Source organism: Muntiacus reevesi, chromosome 5, assembly GCF_963930625.1.
Source record: "Muntiacus reevesi chromosome 5, mMunRee1.1, whole genome shotgun sequence".
Classification (NCBI taxonomy): Eukaryota; Metazoa; Chordata; class Mammalia; order Artiodactyla; family Cervidae; genus Muntiacus; species Muntiacus reevesi.
This window is the reverse complement of record NC_089253.1, coordinates 53,302,194-53,322,961: the sequence shown is the minus strand read 5'-3', so window position 1 is coordinate 53,322,961 and position 20,768 is coordinate 53,302,194. Positions and strand designations below refer to the sequence as shown.

General features: G+C 42.7%; 1 protein-coding gene across 1 annotated transcript; it reads right to left on the bottom strand.

Moving 5' to 3' along the window:
- Positions 1-2,185: 2,185 nt before the first annotated feature.
- DYRK3 (dual specificity tyrosine phosphorylation regulated kinase 3) lies at positions 2,186-12,037 on the bottom strand. The gene is made up of 3 exons (XM_065936693.1): positions 11,780-12,037; positions 9,642-9,753; positions 2,186-4,104 (listed from the first exon to the last, which is right to left on the bottom strand). Exons 1-3 carry the CDS (start codon positions 11,854-11,856, stop codon positions 2,530-2,532), a joined length of 1,764 nt encoding a protein of 587 aa, XP_065792765.1. The 5' UTR covers positions 11,857-12,037; the 3' UTR covers positions 2,186-2,529.
- Positions 12,038-20,768: the final 8,731 nt, after the last annotated feature.

Here is a 20,768-nt window from a genome sequence, read left to right as displayed (position 1 = left end):
AGCTGGACAGGTCAGTTTTCCACGTTGAAAGAAAACCATGATTTTAGGAATGAAATAAAACAAACATTCCTACCCAGCTCTGTACTGCGTCAGTAACAATTTGGAAACTCAGTTGATTTTTTCAATTTAAAAATCAATAAGTCAACCAACTTGACCTATTTAATTGAAATAACGAAAATGGCTAAAGAACAATCCAATAACTGTAATACACAGCCTGAATCGCTGTATCAGCTCTGATCCAATTCAGTTACTCAGGGCTATGGATGGGCAGGGATCCAAGCAGTATCTGACAATGGCTGGAAAAGGGGGGCACAGAGTGACAGCTTCTAAAAACTGCAATTATCCCCAAACTTGAAATGCACTCATAACCTCTCCAAACCCATCTGGCACACAGTGTTTTTGAGCAGCCCACTCTCCCCAAACTTGAAGTAGCCCGCAACAGCCAGGCATGCCAACTTGAATGACTCTGCTCTGCGTCACCCTCCAGGCTGCCAAATTTAGGCATAAACACATCCATTCACCTTCCCAGAGCTTTCTAGAATTTGTACAGTGTCATGGGTTGTCTATATCCTGTCACTTGGCCTGGGTTCCGTAATTTTATGGTTCGTTCAATAACAGAATCGGACCACAGGCTCCCTTCTCTCCCAAGTCACACACAGCGCTGAGTGACCAAGGAGACAGCTCACCAACAACACAAACATCGAAATCTAGCACATGGCAGACGCGTTTGAGGTTTCAGTCCTTTTAACAATTTGCTGAAGAGAGCAGGTCTCCCTGTGTGATAACGACTGGAAAAACCACTTCAACATATGCTCTGCCTAGATAATGCAGGAGTTTTACACAACTTCTCTGCAAGTCAGAGCATTTAGCAAGAGTTAAAGGGTTGAAAGGACTTGCATATTCCATTGCCTTCTGCAAACCAGGGGTAGGGCAAATAACTAAGGTTTTAAATATACAGTTGCTCAGGCCCCAGAAGTACCAGGACATCCCCTTTTAAGAGGCTGGGGCCTCAGTCTGAACCCTGCCCTGCATGTGGCCTTGCACCCAAGAGGCTGGGGCCGTGCTCCGGATGGCTCTGTGCTGTGGCCATCAGAAAAACTTCTGCTCAGGGCAAAAGTTCCCAAAGCCAAGTGCCCGTGGCATGTTCCTTCTTTTTCTGTGTTGTCCAACAAAACCAGCCTCCTCTCCATCTTATGGAATCTGCAGAGACTAAATTCCATGTTAAAACTGGAACTGGATAACTCTGAGAACAGTGTTAGAGAAAGCAACGGTCTACTCTGCAGAGAACTCCGTCAGGACAGCATTCAGGTGGACTCCCATTCTGGAGGAGGATAGAAGCAGAGGCAGGACAGGGGGAAGAAAACAAGTCAGCAAGTGCGTTAGCTGCTGTCCCTTCCCACCCTTCTGAGGACGGCATCTGGTTAGCAATTAGCTTTAGTACTAGCCCTCGCTGTTTAAATCTTAGCACAGAAATAGAATATTTAAGTGAAGGAAAAATGAAACGGATTACAGTTTTCGGATTTTCTCATAACTGAAGCTTGCTCTGAATCCAGGGAATAGTCTTCTGTTTAAACTGAAAGGGCCAGAACTGTGGCACGTTAAGCTGGCAGACAGCTGGAAAGAGGAGTGGAGTGATGGAGCTGTGGTCAGCTCCACGTGACAGTGATCACTTCATGAGGAAAGAATCCATGGAGATGCAGCAGCCATCTGCACGCTGAAGCTACCTTTAATGTCCTGGCTCATCTGGAGCCCAGGGTTAAATCCCTGGTTTGGGAAGATCCCCTGAGGAAGCGCATGGCAGCCCACTCCACTGTTCTTGCCTGGAGAATCCCATGGACAGAGGAGCCTGGTGAGCTACAGTCCAGGGGGTCAGAGTCGGACACGACTGAGCAACTCAGCACAAGATGTCTGTAAAATGCTTTCGGTGCCCAGGAAACTAATCAGCAGCAAAACAATGACAACATAAAATAGAAACACCATCCATCACAGAAATGAAGTGAGCCACTTGGAAGCAGACTTCTCTAGGAGACCCCACATTCTACCGTGAGCCCTCCCCTCTGGCAGGAGCCCACAGGACAGCGGGCTGGGACAAGAGGTCTCGCTTTGGCTCTCACCTGTAACTACAGCTATGTCCCAGATTAACCCTCTGGAACAGATGCTGAGGGAGTCTAGAAGTTAATGATCAGGATATACTTTCTGGCATACCTTCTATCTTGAGAGAAAGAGATTTAAACCAACCAAATTTAACACAGAAGTTGATGCATGCCTGCCAATAATAACAAAAGATGCACTGACCTATAAAAAGTCTTTTAATATATATTCCAGGATGGCCAATACAAGCTGGTTAGGTAATCTAGCCCTTGTGAAGAGTTCTTTTAACAGTCATATAAAAATGCTTTGCCTTATTAAAAAAAAAAGAAATCTACATTGACAAAAAACACATCCACCAATGGGCTTTTTTTCCATTTTCAGGTTTGCAAGATAATTAAAAATACATACATATGCATCTCTTGAGCACATCGCTGTCCATTAGTTAATCAGTTTTGGCAATACACTGCACAGAGGTATACCACCACTGGTTTCTGACATTAAGTTAGCTTTAAGCTTATTGGCTATTCCTACAACTGGAGGCAACTTGGAACCCAGTCCCTGGAAAGCATTTGCAGGATTTACTACCCGTTTGCCTGACACCTTTTCAATGGTGAGAGGTCTGGGAACAGATTTGCTAATCCAAGGGTGTCTTAGTGCTTGAGCCGGGGTCAGGCGGGCAGAGGGGTCCCACTGGAGGCATCTTTTCAGAAACTCTATAAATAAGTAGTCCTCACACCCTTTCAGTGCTGTCCCCCAATCTTTGCTGCCTGGGGGACCCCGCTTCTTACCCCTCCGCGAACGACCTCCCACAAGCACTGCCCTCCCATCGGCCTGAGTGGTCACAGAACAGTAGCGAGGCAGGCCCTTGGAGTTAATAAAGTACTTGGCACGTTTGGATTGTTCCAGAAGTTTTGCTGGTGGCATCCCCAGAAGCTCCATCATACAGGCCAGCTGGTCTCCTTCATCCTCTCCAGGGAAGAGCGGCTGTCCTGTCAGAAGCTCTGCAAGGATGCAGCCAAAACTCCATATGTCGATGGGTGTGCTGTAGCGGCTTCCCAGGATGATCTCCGGAGCTCTGTAGAACCGAGATTGGATGTAGGTGTACAGCTTCTGGTACTCGAAACAGCTGGAGCCAAAGTCAATGACCTTGGTCGCACTGCGCCCATGCTGTTTCAGGAGAATGTTCTCTGGCTTTAGGTCACAGTGAATGATCTTGTTTTTGTGGAGCGCATCCAAGGATTGCAAGATGGATTGAGCAAATTTGCGAACTAACTGGATGCTAAAGCCCTGGAACTTGTTTTTTTTAATGAGCTCATAAAGGTCTATGCTCAGCAATTCAAAGGCCATGCAAACATGGTTCCGGAATGTGAAACTTTCTAGCATGTGAATAACGTTCATACTACCGGTTTTATCCTGCTTTTTAAGATGCTCCAAAATCCGGATCTCCTCGGCTGCTTGGCGATGGAAGCGCTTTTCATTGCGTACCATCTTTAGGGCCACATACTGTCGAAGTTTGTGATCATAGACCCGGGCTACCTGCCCAAAACTGCCCTTGCCAATAATTTTCAGCACCTCATATCGATAAGCTAGATGGTCTCGAGGCACGTGAATATAGGACCCATCTGCATCGTCATAGCCACTGTTATTAGGACCACCAATAACTCCATGTCTTTTTTTGGCATTTGGACCCACAAAGTAAATTTCTGGATAATTGACAATTTCCAGCTTCTCATAAGCAGTGAGGTGATGTTTATATTGCTTCAGGGCCTGTTCTGGAGTCAGAGGCACCACTTTGGATGCTTTGGATGAACTGCTGGATTTCACTGTATTCAAACTATCTGAACTTTTACCCTGAGAAGCGGAGGGAGAGCATTTTTCAGAGTCGTTGATACCATCTGACTGAAGGTTGTCGGCTCTTCTGTTGCCAAATTCTTGAAATAGCTGTTCTACCTTCATCTCACCTCCATTCAGGAAGCGTTGAGTAGGATCTCTTGTTAAATGCTCAGTGGTGATCTATGGCAAAGAGAAACGAATCTGTTAGTCACTAAAAACAGTGGAAGGATGGAAGAATCCTCCCCTGGACTGAACAAAACAACAAAACATGTCCAGTTGTGTAGTTAAAAGACCCAAAAGTGAGATGAGAAAAGCAGGCGTCCCTAGAAACCTATGCTATGCTAATCTTCAGACTCCGTGACTGTTAAGGGCAACCCAACTCCCTACATATGTCCTGCTTTGTTCCAGACAAGATGGTCATCTTACCATACCCTAAACATGCTAGATTCCTTCTAACAGGTGTGTCTTCCTACTGAGGATCTTTCCACCGCATCCACTTGAATCCTACACTCTGTCAAAGGCCGATTCTCGTCCTCTCTCTCTCCTACTCAGGGCCACTCCAAGCCCGCACTGTGGGTCCACTCATGTCTCAACTGTAGCTTTTCCATCTACCGTATAATCCGGCACCTGATTATACACATACTGTCCTACACTGTTCACACCTGTTTCCAAGTATCTTCCCAAATCTTAAGGGCACGTATCAGGAGTAAAACAATGCATGTTACACTGCTCTGTAAACGATAAAGGGACAGAGGCAGGATGTGAAGCCAGCACTTCTGACTCAGTCAGAACGTTAATACAACTTGGCACCAGCTTCTCCTGGTGTCTGTTCTAACTCTCCAGTAAGGCCTGAGTGCTGATCGTGGTCTGGAATCAACCAAGGCCTCATCATCTACTCCAGGGTCCCCAAATAAATTATTCCATCTTCCTACCTCCCTTCACTCAATCACAGAAGTTCTAATTCAGAGAAGACTCCTGAGATCATGGAGGCCGATTCTTTCTGTATCTGATGAGGAACAGTGAGAATCCAAGGCCCCTGTGGAAAGGGGCCTCTCCTAAAGAAAGACAGCCTCCTCCTTCCCTTCTCTCTCTCCCAGGCTCACAGACACATACACCACTCTTCCTCAGCAAGAGCCTACACGACAGAGGTACGCAATTCTTTACTTGATTTTGCATCACCTTTTTCTGCAAGGAACAGTAAGCCACAGAAGAAAACTCTACTTATTGAATATCTCTGAAATAAGATTCTTTGAAAATAGATGGAGAAAAAGGGCAAAAAACCAAACACCAAAAAAGAGAGAAAAATGTTAGAAGGTGCTAAGAAGAAGAAAAGGGAAAAAAATGCTAAATCCACTGTTCAAAAAAAAAAAATTCCAGGTCAGTTCCAAGAACAATTTTTTTTAATGGATCTGAAGAACTGCACCTCTGGTGTGTCTGAGAGCTTCTATGATCATTTCAGGGGAGCTCTGAGCTATAGTTATGATCTCTTAAAATATGATACAAATTATAAGGTACTGATCCAAAGTGCCCAAACATTTAAAAAACAGAATTTTAACAAGACCTAAATAAACAACAACCTAAATAAACAATAATCTATCATCTATATAAATAAAAATATAAATAAAAACAAAAAAGGGATGAAAAAAATTGTCAGCATATCTAGACAGATCCTAATTTAGTTACAAAAGCAGGATATTAGTTCCGGCCTGTTCCTGTCCTATAATCAATTCAAACATTTATAGAGTACTACAGTTACAAAAATGAGGCATTACATCATCTTACATATAAGCAAAGCAGCCAGTACAACTGTAGTCATACTTTGACATTGGGTTTCTAAATAAAGAGGTAAGATAGGGACCAGGAGAGATCTCTGATACCAAAACAGAGAATGATCACTAGTCAAGAAGTGCTAAAATGTAAATATAATGCAACATTTTTCTTTTTCTCCATTTATTTTTATTAATTGTAGGCTAATTACTTTACAATATTGTAGTGGTTTTTGCCATACATTGACATGAATCAGCCATGGATTAACATTTTTCTTATCATCAATTAAATCAAATAATTATTCCTGTTTTTAGGGATGTTCAATACTACTATAAAAGTAGTTGTAGTGAACAATTGTGATTACCAAAAAACATGTGATCTCAAGGTTCTACAATCTATTAGGAGATATGCGTTGCTGAACTAAAGAATTATAACTGCTTGATTTTAGCTAGATATACACAACAAAACCGAACATTTGCATGCATCTCAACCAGTTTTCCTTAACATTTTTATTATCTTACCTAAACGCATCTAAATATTTACTCTAAAGTCTTGAGGACACATTCTTAAAAAATATGAAGTCAGAAGCCTTGGCTGGGATGGCCACACTGCTCAAAAACTGGTGGTCCCAGGACAGGTAAAACCTTTATCCCGGTTTCTTAGCCTGGATTTCTCCATCTGTAAAATGTGGATAATACCGCCTTGTAGTATGATACTAGAATCAATTAATGATATATGTGAAAGACCTTCACAAATGATAAAACAGGTTAAAAATACTGGTAACAATTAGGGAAAATTCTCAGCACAGTAAGGTTTAAACTCTGATACACCCTCCCTTCCCCGTCTAGCTTATCTTTTCTCTCTGTGGTGCCTTCCTCTGTGGCTCCAGACTCCCCCTCCACCAGATGTCTGGCATTAAATATGCCTTCTGCTCCAAAGAAGGGCTTCTTGATTGGGCTTCTCTTAGGATGCATGGAAACACTTCACCCACTTTCTCCCGCACATAAAACCTGCTTGCAACTTGCTATACAATTTAATGTGCTACCACCTCTCAGAGCTATTTGAACTTTAATAGAAGATTCATGTCTTAACCCAAAGGAATAACTGTCTAGGAACTCGACAAGCTGGTAGGAAAGCTATCTGTGGTCCAGGGTTCATCCCTGGGTACTTCACCTAACTCTGCCTACAAGGAAGGCTGCCCTGGCTCTCGAGGTCTTCATTTCTGTTTGTGATCAAGAGAGGGTCTCAGGTACAGACCGTTAATAAGAACAGATATACAACAGAAAATTAACTCTCACAGAACTATTACAATAAGATTAAGGATGTCATTTGGATTTGCTGACTTGTGGTTTTTCCTAAAAATGAGCCTAAATCTCTCTCTCTGCAATTTAAGTCTTACGTTGCTCTCTGGACTTGCACAGGTGTATCCAAATTTCCACGCTAAAGCTCTTCAGATACCTAAAAGGGTTGTTCTGCCCCACTGTTTTTCTGTAGACTCATCATCCCCATTGCAACCTCCACCTCACACGGCTTGGGATCCCACGTTCTCACCACACTGCACTTTGTGCAGGCGTGGCGCCCAGAACAGAACCCAACACTTCAGGTCTAGGCCCCGGTGGACTGTTGAGTTCTGAATCTCCAATGCATCTGAAGAATTCCAGGAAGGGATTTTTCCACACAGGGAGGGGCTCTTTTCTTAGCTTTCTTTCCTTTCTTGTAAATAACTCAAACACTGGCCTGAATCAATTATGTATCAAATCTGGTGCACTATAAATAAAATCTTTCTTTCATTGTTCTAGAAGAATCTACAATTCCACACACATGTTAAAGCAGTTATAGAACACCACCCTCTCACTCTCAACCCTAAATCTCTGCAACACAAAGCTAACCTATTAAAAGCCTAGGAGCAGATGATTTATCATTTACAATGAGAATGTAAGGCATCTCGGATAAACAACGAAGCTAAAAGCCTTTGTGAAATGAGCAGTAGGGTCCTGGAGTCATGGCATAAAGAGCTACAAGTGTCACTAAGAGGTCCAAAGCAGTGTAAAAAAAAAAGGTTTATTTCTTTTGAAATGTATCTATTTACTTCTGGTTGAGCTGGGTCTCTGTTGATCTGTGTGGGCTTCTCTCCGTTGCAGAGCGTGGGCTCCTGGCTACTGGCTCAGAAGCCGTGGTACACGGGCTTCACTGCTCCACCACATGTACAATCTTCTTGGACAGGGATTGAACCTGTGTTGCCTGCACTGGCATGCAGATTTTTAAACTGCTAGTCCACCAGGTAAGCCCTCAAAAGTACTTTTTCAGCAAAGTTTGCAAAGACACCATTGGGTTAGAACATAAAACCGTGTGTTTCCAAAATTGTATTATTGTTGAGTATCATAGAGTAAAAAAAATTCATTTTGATCCTGAAACATTAGTAGGCAATTTAATTGCCCTACTAGACAGCTTCCCTGGTGGCTCAGATGGTAAACAGTCTGCCTGCAATGCAGGAGACCTGGGTTTGATCCCTGGGTCAGGAAGATCCCATGAAGAAGGAAACAGCAATCCACTCCAGTGTTCCTGCCTGGAAAATCCCATGGATGGAAGAGCCTGGTGGGCTACACCCCATGGGGTTGCAAAGAGTCGGACATGATTAAGCAACTAACACACAGACAGTGATTAGCAATGGCCAACTAATGGCCAGTGCTGACGTTAAAATGGCCTATTATCTATATTCAGTTATCATCTCCAAATTCTCTAGCATTCTTTCCAAAATAATGTGTATTAAAAATAATTATGCAATTTTATTTTTAAAATATTTATAAATTACACATAATTTATATCAATTAATAAATGTTTAGCTCTTAATTTAAAAAATTTATTAAAATGTATTTTAAGTCACATAATGACCAACTGCAAAAATTTCCTATAGAGATATGCTAATGGTCAGTAAGTAACCAAGAAATCTGATCGTCAACACAAGAACTACATACATGGTTTTGGATTTTTCAGAAGTTTTCATATATTATAAAAATAAGCTGGCAGAGAATGGAAAGGAAACATTGCAATCCAGAAAGGAGATTAAAAATAGGGTTACTGGCCTTCCAGATATATTTAGCCCATATTCTGTAATATTACTAGCCTTGAAAGCAGTGAAAAGGTTGATTTTTAGTGGCAAAGCTGACAAACAGCTGGGAAGGACTATGAAAAATGCAAGCAGTTCTTTATACAGAAATAATTTTAGGTCTTAAACAGAAATATGAAGGAGAATTATTGATAAATTAGTCAGCTCAATTATTCAATTTGTTCATTAGATGATATGCAGCAAATTTTAAAACCACAGGATAGCTTCTCCCTGTCATGGAACTTGTCCAAACCCCACTCTCCCTATCACTCTATGTGTGCCGAGGGAATAGGAATTAGTTTTTTTTATTACCTTAATAAAATGGTGTCAAAAGCTAAATGCCTGCAAGCTCCAAAATGAATAAATGCATCAAAACCAAACTGTACTGTTCAAGTTTTATTTATGATCTATAAAATGTTTCTCTTAAGCATACTAATAAGCTAAGACTGCATTCCTACCTTGCAGAAAAAAAAATACCTCTAAGTTCAGAGGTAATTTCTGTTCCTTGTTTTTGTTAAAATGAGCCATCATAATACACTCTATATATTTATCATTCTATTTAAAAAAATAACCATTATCTAGACAAAAGTAGCATGCTATTTTTTCCCCTTATTTATCCCAGTGATTGGAAGGAATAAATAAATAGATTCCAAGTCAAAATCATTCTGAAAAGCTAAACTTGGACCTCAGAACCTGTTATTTCAAAGTCAAGAGAAACCAAAAAGAAACAAAAAAAGAGCCTGGGTTAACCAGTGAGCTATAACTGTACCTTGATCATTCAAAGTAGCACTTCCTCCTTTTCAGGAGGACCATTAAAGTTCAAAGAATTACTTCATTTACTTACATTTAGTCTTCTGGGTAGAGGTGGTTCAGAAGGATTGCAGAGTACATTTGAACAGGGTGGGCATTTGGTCTCATCTATCATCATGAAGGTATCATAGACACCATCCCCCAATCTAGTTGAAAGGATTACAGATAAAATCTGTCAGTAACTAAAGTAAATAAATTTGTATTTCCAAAACACCTTGTGTTTTAACTACTTCTTATCTTCTACAAAGAATAATTAATACAAACGGAATGTCCACTCTGTATATACACTACCATATGTACAATAGCTAGCTAGTGGGAAACTGCAGTACGTATATAGCACAGGGAGCTCAGATGGGTGCTCTGTGATGACCCAGAGGGGCAGGGGAGGTACAAGGGAGGCTCAACCGGGAGGGGATAGACGTGTAACCTGTGGCTGATCCACACTGGCAGAAACTAACACAACATTGTAAAGCAATTATATCCCAATAAAAATGGTGGCGAAAAAAAAATGTTCACTTTGAATTCTGGCACTGAACACAAACTACAGAGGTATTTTGCAAAGGAAGAGAGGAAATCCAACTTTTCTCTTTTTGTATCTAAAGAAATAAAAGTATTTCTAGGTTTGTATTTTGAAATAGTTAAAATAATTCTTACTTTCTGAATGTTGTTAAGGATAGGGACTATCAAAGGATTTAATTTAACTTACTACTTGAAAACGAAGACTAGTTTAAATACGGAAGCCTAAAAGCTAACTACAACAAACAAGACTGAGGACTGTATTTTCAAAGTCGGAGACATGGATTTTAATTTCGGTTCTAAAACTGGCTACACCAGCTCCCTCTCTGAGCCATTTTCTACACAGTTGTAAAGGGAAGAATAGTTACGGTCTACACCTTTCTGGGTCTTATAAGCAAGAAATAAAAGGCCTTCTTAGGGCTGTCTTCTCTTTACTTACCTACTTAACATCTATCTAATTTGTTGAAAAATACAGTGAATTCTACAGCAAATACTAAAGAAATTATCTAAATCACAAGCATTTCATGTTTTTAACCACTTAGTTTTCCAGTGGATGGTGGAAGCTAAATGCCAAGTGATTACAGATTATTTCTCTGTACTTTAAAACTGTGCCTCCACCACTGGAAGGGAACACAAAATTCAGAGAGGATTTCTTTAATCCACAAGATGGCCCTGAATAATGTACTGCCACCAAGAACACGGACTTCCCAGTAACACACAGTAGCACTTCACTGTATCATTTTTACAAGATATACTATGAATGCAATGATAATGATCCAGCTGCCAGGGAAGAATTTTTTTTAATCTTTAAAAGCACGCTGCAATAATTCAGTGGCTTGTAAAAACTGTTTTGCAGAATTAGTTCTAGAGTTTTCTTAATCAATGTGTTATAGAAATACAAAGAGCTTTTTTAAAAGCTCAAAAAACAAACCCTAACAACCCACTACAAATATTTTTAGAATGTTCTTTTTTAAAAAAGAGTCACGTTCTGATAGAATTATGTCTTTAACGGGAACTGCTTCACTGACAAGAACCAAAAAATCTGGATGCGACTGGTTCTTTGCCAACAGCAGGAATAAAACAAACACAATGGGACAGACGTCCACATTTACAGAGAAAGACAGATGGAAGACCTACAAGATTTCCTATAAAGAGCCAAAGGAAGTCTCCATGCAAATGAAGTGGGGAGCGGGGAGGGGTCCCTTCTATTAAGGTGTAAAATACAATGCAAGGTGGAAAAACTCTCCAAACAGGATCCACAGAAAAGCCCTACCGGGGAGAGCCCCACACCTGCACCCCGAGGCCAGACCACACCCCTCACGGCAAAGTCCTCGGTTATCCCTGTTCATCCCCCTCCCCAGTTTCCTAAGAAGCCCCTACAAAAGTCCCAGCTTCTTGGACTTCTTGACCGTACATCCCCGATCGAGGGCTTCAGAGAGAACCCCAGGGTGGGAATTATTTCCCTAGCCTCCTCCCCCACTGGGATGGGGAGGAGGGCAGCGGATAGAGAAGAAGGTGGCGGGCCAGACCCCTTCCCTAACCCTCCCGCTGGGGGTTCGCTCAGCCTCCAGCCCGCCCATCCCCGCCCCGCTCCTCGCCGGCCAGCGCCAGCGCTCACCGGGGCGCCCCAGCCCGTTACGCCCGCGGCGCCGTTACCTCTGCTGCTGCGGCGGGAGTGGGGCCCCCGGCGGCCCCTCATCCTTCCGCCCGGGCCCGCGAGCCGTGCCGCCCATCCCGCAGCTCGGGACCCCGCTGGGGGGAGGGACGGCGGTTGGAGAGGCGGGCGGGCGGGCGGCGTCCACCTGCGCCCGGGCGGCTGCCTCCCGGGCCGCGACGGTGCCCCGGGAACTCGCGTCTGGACACTGGCGCTCCGCGCGCGTTCGCTCGGGACTGGCCCGGGTCGGGAAGAGCGAGAAGAGCAGCTAGGGAGGGAGGCGGGAGGGGGAGCGGCGCGGTCGCCTAGCAACCGCGGCACGCCCCGGGAAACGCCTCTGCGCAAGTACGCGGTGACGCACGGGGGCGGGGCCGAGCGTCCCCCGCCTCGGGGCACGCCTCCGGGAAGCGCCTGGAGAGAGACCCCAGGAGATGGGGAGGAGGAGGCGGCCTTCGGGGCGGCGGAGGTCCTCTGGCCGCAGTCTGAGGGCTGGGGACCCGGGCTGTGTAGGGAGAAAGGCCCTGACGGAGGGTTTGTAAAGTAACCGCCCTCGCTTTCCGACGTGCCGCTGGCTCCTCATGGCCATCTATCCCTTAACACGTTTCAACTTGGAGTTCTAAACCCTCCCTTGAATATGAATTTTAAAAGAATGGGGAAAAAAAAGGGGGGGGTTTAATTTGTCAGACTGAGGGGCACTGTGGGGGCATCCCTCCGGAGGGCAGTAAGTTAACGAAGGAAAGCAATATTAATAAACGCATTTTGTCTGTGACACTACCGGAGCGACAAACGCTTTCATTTAACCATACCGGATGACATCCCACTTTTATGTAGATTTAACTAGGAATTATATAATTTAAGCTGAGGTATAAATTATATAATTTAAGCTGTGGTTGGTCCGACTCCCCTACCACGGGATGCCACGGGCTGGTATGGCTCAGAGCCATTTTAAAGATGAAGAAACTGAGGCCAGAAACGATCACGTGGTTGGCGAAGCCTTAAACTAAAACTTCTCCAGCTTCCCAGGCTTCCTCCTGCTGCGCCAGACGCCGCGGAAGGAAGGCTCTTCTGGTCTTTCTGCTTGGAATGGCTGGGGTTTTTTTCCCGTTCCTTTTCTGAAAAGTTAAGACGCCTTGGCAACACCAAGGTTAGGCGGATTTGTCTAGTTGGGACGAAAGTGAAAGGGAAGAAGTTTACAACAGAAGAACAGAAGTGTTGTTTTCTCGAGCGTGACATCCAATCGGATTTCCTAAACCTACAAAGCACGAGGCAGGCCATCTGACCCTTGAGTTAGAGAACTAAACATTCTGGAAATGCCGAGTATGCGCGCCACCTGGTGGGGCTTAGGGACTCATTGCCCCGGGCCTGCAGAACATAGTTCATAAATCTGAAATTTTCCACCCAAGGCTCATTTCCGTGTGACTAAAAGTCACATTCCCTATTCTCATGCCTTTAAGTAAGTGAAGTCGCCCAGTCGTGTCCGACTCTTCGCGACCCCATGGACTGTAGCCCGCCAGGGATCTCCGTCCATGGTATTTTCCAGGCAAGAATACTGGAGTGGGTTGCCGTTTTCCTTCCCCAGCTTTTAAGTAAAAATGTCCTTAAAATCCAAAAGCTCTTCACTTTAAAAACTAATGAAGTGTCGGTTTGGGGAACTTCACTCTGTGAGCAGTGTTTCTTTAGACTATGATATAAATATGAATCCAAAGCTTTTCTCTTATGATGATTTAAATTTTTCTAGTCTTATGAATAAACTTTTTTTTTTAACCGCGCCCAACCCCTCCCCCACCCTTCCCAAACTGGAGCAACCGTGCCTTCACGTGGGTTTGTATTTGGACTCCTACAGAAGCTTTTGTTTGAAGGAAAAGTCCCATGGCAACAAAAGGTTTGGACAAGATTGCAAAATTCTGTTTAATTATTGTTCTTAGTACTTATGTGGACACCTCAGACCACTTTACTGCCATGAACATTTGAATGGGACTTGCCTCAACAAGTTTTCTTACCTCATTCTGAGTCATTGATCTTTCCAAGTCTGTTTCAAGACATATCTGCATAAGCCTTGCTGAAGCATTCCTGCTCTCCTTCCTGCCCCTGAGGTGGGAAGCACAGAGGCCTTCTTTATCATTAGCCTGTTGACCTTAAGGTCAAGGGAGCGAGGATTCCTTGAGGGTGCTGGAACTTTATGAGTCGCTGGCCTTAGTGACCCAAGCAATTTCTTCAGAGCCCCTGTTTCATAACAGTGTGACTGGATTAAAGCCCAGTGAGGGAGCTAGCAGGAACCTCCATACTGAGTTCACCTCTTGGTGGTTGTTGAGCCACAAGACCCAACCAAGTCAGAGAGAAGGAAGGATTTATTACTTGCAGCAAGTAAGGAAAACCTTGGGGATCTTCCTTAAAGTAGTGTCTCCCAGAACTGCAAAATTGGGGAAGTTTTAAGCATATTCATGAAAGGGCTTGGGTGGTTGACAGAGTTCAAGCCTTAGTTGCTTGAAGTCATAGTTTATAAAAGGTCAACATCATTATCCTTTAGGTTCCAGTAGATCTGGTTGTTGAGCACTTCAGGTTAATCTTTGAAATTGAAAGAGAACGGGAGTCTTTACAACTTCTCTTGCCTAATAGCAGGCAATGTTTCTTCATTCTTTTCTTCTCTTAAGATCCTTAATTACCGAGACCTGCTCAAGGGCAAGCATTGTGGCCAGGCTTAGATCACAAAATGGCTTTGGTCAAGAAAGCCATGCCTGGTTCTTCTTCAAGGACCATCCTACCCTATCTGCTTACACTCCCAAGCTCCACCTAAGAGTGGTTAAAATTTCCATTGTCTCTCTCAGGGCAGCTACAGCCAGATTTACCTATTATGGATTGGCTAAATATCATACAAGATACTTGCCTGCTCTTTGAAGCCAGTTCCAATATATTTGCAAAATAAGGAACCTATAATAAATAAACCAAAAAAAATGGAACTATTCCTGAGTCTTCAAAAATCAAAGCATTCAGAATGGGATTAGAACAGTTTTAAATGTATAGATTAAGAAAATATTCCTGTAACCACATGCACCTGGAATTTTGTGATGAAACACCTGTTGGTGGTTTAGGTTTAAATTCATCTCAGTTCAGTTCAGTCACTCAGTCGTGTCCAACTCTTTGCGACCCCATGGACTGCAGCACACCAGGCTTCCCTGTCCATCACCAAGTCCCGGAGTTTACTCAAATTCATGTCCATTGAGTCGGTGATGCTATCCAACCATCTCAAACCTCTGTCGTCCCCTTCTCCTCCTGCCTTCAACCTTTCCCAGCATCAGGGTCTTTTCAAATCAGTCAGCTGTTCGCATCAGGTGGCCAAAGTATTGGCGTTTCAGCTTCAACATCAGTCCTTCCCATGAATATTCAGGACTGATTTCCTTTAGGATGGACTGGTTGGATCTCCTTGCAGTCCAAGGGACTCTCAAGAGTCTTCTCCAATACCACAGTCCAAAAGCATCAATTCTTTGGCGCTCAGCTTTCTTTACAGTCCAACTCTCACATCCATACATGACTACTGGAAAAACCATAGCCTTGACTAGACGGACCTTTGTTGGCAAAGTAATGTCTCTGCTTTTTAATATACTGTCTAGGTTGGTCATAACTTTCCTTCCAAGGAGTGAGTGTTACTTCCAAGGAGTAACTGCCCCATACTGCACTGCTGTTTCTTGATTGCTCCTCCTTTCTTTCTTCAATCCATCTCTTCCCTGATTAGCAACTGTTTGAATCTGCCCATTGGAATTTAGGGAAGGTCAAAGAGGCTGAATGATGCCTATTTCTTATAGCCAAGAACCTGGGGACATGGAAAGGATTTGTGCCTGGGAGGGCCCCACAGCAGACCCATAGAGGCCTTCAAGCTTTCACTTGCTGTACTTCCTCCCTCCTCTATCTCTTCCCCAAGCATTGAGAGTTCCCCCTATTAATCCTTCTGAATCTTGAAAACAACAACAAAACAAAGAAAATCTATTTGTTTCTTCCAATACTGTAGACACTTTGTTCTATATCTCCTAAATCCTGAAGCTTATCCTTCTTAATCCCTAACTCCAGAAATATTTATCTTTTCCCCAAATATCTGTCACTTCTTCTCACTTACTACTCCCAATTTAGTTCCTCTTACATGACTGGGGGGCCATATGAAGCTACATTTCTGAATTCTTAAAACCTAACTAGGACTCTTTCTAATATAGTTACCATTAATTAAGTCTATTATTTTCTAGGTACCATCTGAAGTACTTCATATATATTTTCTCATTTAAACCTTATGCAAGTCCTGTGAGATAGGTATTATCCCCATTTTACACTGCAGAAAACATTCTCAAAGATGAATACTTGTGCAGGTTCACACAGCTGGTGTGTGGTGTCAACTGAAAATTGTCACACTGTCTGGCACTACAAAAATGAAGTCTCTAGCCACTGCAGTTGCTGACCTTCAATACACCCTGAAAGGAGTTTAGGGTAGAGATCAGGAATGAGGCATTCTGTGCTCTAGGAAAAACTAGCACAACAGGCCTTCAGATAGTTAGACTTTGTCAGGAGAAGATTTTTATGAGCCTGATTTCTTATATCGTCTCACATCTAGAGAATCACTAAAATCATTAATGGAAACATCTACTCCTCATGACTGGCAACAGCATTCTGCCAAAATGTGTGCTTGACCAATATCACATGTATACTGACCTCTCTCTTTACCTCTTCAGAACAATTCTTCAGAGTTATCTGAGAGGCTGTCTTCTGGGCTACAGTCCTCATTTACCCCAAATGAAATTGAACTCACAACTTTCACGTGCATTTTTTTTCCCAGTCCATAGTTTTGACGACCATGAAGGGACTTAAGGGGAACTTCTCTCCTTTATCTAAACTCTACAAGGAACTGGCATACTGGTATCAGCAGAGGCCTCTTGTACCTATCCACCTCCTTGGAAACTCCAGACAATTTGGGTGAGTCTGTCCTGGTTCTTGGCTCTCTTGTATTGGTTGATGGTTCTGAGTTTCATTGGCAGTGTATAACAGGTACCCGCCTCCCTCAACTGAAAGATATTGGTGGGCGGAGGTGGAATCTGTTGAAAGACACTGGGAAATACCCATCCAGTTGAAAGATACTGAGTGGGTAGAAGTTGAAAGACACTGGGGTTTGCTCAGTTGAAATTCACTGAGTGGTCTGGGCTGAGTAGTTAGGTAAGAGACTAGCTGATCTGACTCTTTCTCTCAATTTGGCTGTCTTTAGAATTTGTCAGGATAAAAATGAACATATCACATGAGAGCGTTGCTCCAAAGAAGAGGGACAAGATCCCTCTCAGTCAGTTAAAACTTTCTCAGCAACTGAAAAATTTATGGATTTCATACTGTGCAGTGGGCCCATAGGGGAACACACTTACTAGTTAAAAGATTTGCTCATCCAGGATTCATGTATAAGAACTGGTCATTCAGTGATCTGAGCATTCACAGTGCTCTTAGACCACTGGAGGGAGAAACTGAGCCATGTAAGAGGGCTGAAACAACTCAACGGTGATGCCTAGAGGACTTACACTAACAAGTACCTTGCTGGCCTACCACACAGTTTTATTAGCAATTTTATCCCTGACAAATTCAGCTTTAAAGTGGAAAATAGAGACTCTCAAACAGAGAAGTGAGGAGTATCAGAAAGCCAGCCTCTGACTAACACCTCAGCCCCAGGTTTATGTATATACATAACTTATGTTTACAAATACGTCCTTAATTGGGAATTAAAGGAAAACTTTGCCCTGAAAATAGTCAATACGGGCTCCTTTACTGTGTACACAGTTGTAAAGAGGAGACTGGCTTGATGAAACATCTCTTCAGAATTCTGACTCTTGAAGGAAGACGTCCTTCTGGGAGCACTTGCTTTCTTTTCAATATGCCTTGAGACCAAGGTCCTCAGGAACAGTTACCTAGATCATAATTCCTGAGGCTGAGGGGAAAAAAAGGAAGGAGGAGACCTTTTAAAAATTAACCTATTCCAATTGTTATAAACTAGTGAGTTTTATATTGTAATATCTGATTCATGACTAAGTTTTAAAATGAAACTATGAGATCTTTGATCGTATCTGTCTATATGTGCACATATGTCTTTACCTTTGGATGGTATTATCAAAATTAATTTGTAAATGAGCTCTACTTAATGGGCTTAATTGCAAATTAAGCATTTATAAAAATTATCAGAAATATAAAAGGAAACATGCCAGGATGAATTTCAGGTTCATGTGAACTACGAAATATTCAGTTATAAGTTAATACCTGGAATTAAGCTTTGTTGATTTAATTAATATAGACACGTCTTAGAGTCATCAACATTAAGTATACCTTTACTGTACTTAGGCTTAATAAAAATCAAATGAGATTTTATTATAGCTATTGCAAATTTGTTAGCAAGAAAAATAACTTGGTATAATGAAATTTTTATAAATGAATTAAATATAAACGAGAAAAGAGGTTTTTGGTGAACTCTTTAGAAAAATTGTTTTAGGCATCTCTACTTAAAAATACTCTCTCCAAAAAAAAAAATACTCTCTCCAGATTTATTTTTTAATTTATTTATTTTTAATTGAATGATAATTGCTTTATGATATTGGCCATATATATACATATGTACCCTCCCTCTTGAAACTCCTTCCCACCTTCCACTCTTTCCCACCCTGCTAGATTGCTACAAATCCCCAGTTTGTGTTCCCTGAGGCATACAGCAAATTTCCATTGGATATCTATTTTACACATGGTAGTGTATTTGCCTCCATGCTCCTCTCTCCATTCATCCCATCTTCTCCTTCCTCCTCCTGCTCCTGCTCATGTCCATAAGTCTGTTCTCTATGTCTGTGACTAGATTCATTTAGTGTGAAATCTTTATTTCTTCAGATGCATTGGGTCTTAACTGCAGCATGTAGGATCTTCGTCTCATTGATCTTTCGTTGCAGCACACCAGGACTCTCTAGCTGTGGCATGTGAGGTCAGTAGTTGCAACATGTGGGCTCCAGAATAAATGGCTTCAGTATTGTGGCACAAGGGCTCTTTAGTTGTGGTGTGTAGGTTTAGCTGCTCTGCGGCATGTGGGATCTTAGTTCCCTTTCCAGGGATTGAACTTGCTTCCCCTGCATTGCATGTTGGATTCTTAACCACTTGACTACCAGGGAAGAACCCTGGAAACTTTGAATTTTAAGTGAAGTGAAGTGAAAGTCACTCAGTCGTGTCCGACTCTTTGCGACCCCAAGGACTATACGGTCCATGGAATTCTCCAGGCCGGAATACTGGAGTGGGTAGCCTTTCCCTTCTCTAGGGGATCTTCCCAATCCGGGGATCGAACCCAGGTCTTCTGCATTGCAGGCAGATTCTTTACCAGCTGAGCCACAGGGGAAAGTTGTGCTAAATAAGTTAAATGATGAAAGTATATTGAATACCTCGGTCATTCCCTAATAAAACAAGATACTTAAACATTAGTTAATGATTATTGACTTTCTTTTATGGAGACACTAAGCCAAATATTTGGTGCCACATTGAGATATTTTCTATAAAAAGAGCACAGTTCTTTAGAAATTATTGTTGGTATTTATGTTTGCCAATTTACAAAATGAAAATGTAAATGACAGTTCATAATTGCCTAGTTCTTAGTCTTCACTAGAAAGTAAGGTTTTAACAGTTGTGGATTCTAACTTAAATATGTAATTAAGGCTACTAGAAAAAATAAATGAAACGTTTCAGTATATAGTAGCAAAGTAGGAAGTGTGTTTTCAATAAATGAAGGTATGAGGAATGGAATTGCATTTTGTTAAGGGAAAAGATACCTGAATATTCACTGGAAGGACTGATGCTGAAGCTGAAGCTTCAATACTTTGGCCACCTGATGTGAAGAGCTAGTTCACTGGAAAAGACCCTGATGTTGGGAAAGATTAAGGTCAGGAGAAGGGAGTGACAGAGGATGAGATGGTTGGATGGCATCACCACCTCAATGGACATGAGTCTGAGCAAACTCTGGGAGATAGTGAAAGACAAGAAGGCCTGGTGTGCTGCAGTTCATGGGGTCGCAGAGCAGGGCACGACTTGGTGATGTAACAACAAAGGGAAAATAAAGTAATTTTTGTCCTGGAGCTGTTTGTTTCTGGGTAGGGAAAAAAATAAGGGGCAGGACTTCCCTGGTGGTTGAGTGGTTAAGAATCTGCCTTGCAATGCCAGGGACTTGGGTCTGGTCCCTGGTCTGGGAAGATCCCACATGCCGTGGAACAGCTGAGCCTGCGCACCACATCTCCTGAGCCAGTGCACTAGAGCCCGTGAACTGTAACAGCTGGGCCTGCCTGCTGCAACTAGTGATGTTGGTGCTCCCCAGAGCTGTGCTCCCCACCTGCAGTGAGATCCCTGCACACCACAACTGGAGCACAGCTTCTGCCCTCTGCAACTAGGGAAAGTCTGTGCATAGCAATGAGGACTCAGCACAGCCAAGAATTAAAGTAAGTAAATAAAAACAAAGGACAAACTAATATGGATACAGAAAGTTATGGAAGGTTTATGGAAAAGGAACCCTGAGAAGAGTTTTGTGTATGGTCAGGCTTAGTTTAGAATAAATTTAATTGAGTAAATAAATTTTAGAAATTTTTGTTGTTCAGTTGCTCAGTCATGTCTGACTGCTACCCTATGCATGCCAGGTTTCCCTTCACCATCTCCCAGAGTTTACTCAAACTCATGTCCATTGAGTTAGTGATGCCATCCAACTACCTCATCCTCCGTAGTCCTCTTCTCCTGCCTTCAATCTTTCCCAGCCTCAGGGATTTTTCTAATGACTTGGCTCTTTGTATCAGGTGGGCAAAGTATTGGAGCTTCAGCTTCAGCATCAGTCCTTCCAACGAATATTCAGGACTGATTTCCTGTAGGATTGATTGGTTTGATCTTACAATCCAAGGGACTTTCAAGAGTCTTCTCCAACACCACAGTTCAAAAGCATCAATTCTTTGGCACTCAGCCTTCTTTATAGTC

Excerpts from the sequence above, each read along its gene's own strand:
- DYRK3 (XM_065936693.1), bottom strand. The coding sequence starts at position 11,856 with ATGGGCGGCACGGCTCGCGGGCCCGGGCGGAAGGATGAGGGGCCGCCG. Across the intron at positions 9,754-11,779 it reads CTCCCGCCGCAGCAGCAGAG|ATTGGGGGATGGTGTCTATG; the intron begins GTAACGGCGCCG and ends CCTTTCAACTAG. Across the intron at positions 4,105-9,641 it reads CTCTACCCAGAAGACTAAAT|ATCACCACTGAGCATTTAAC; the intron begins GTAAGTAAATGA and ends TCTTTGCCATAG.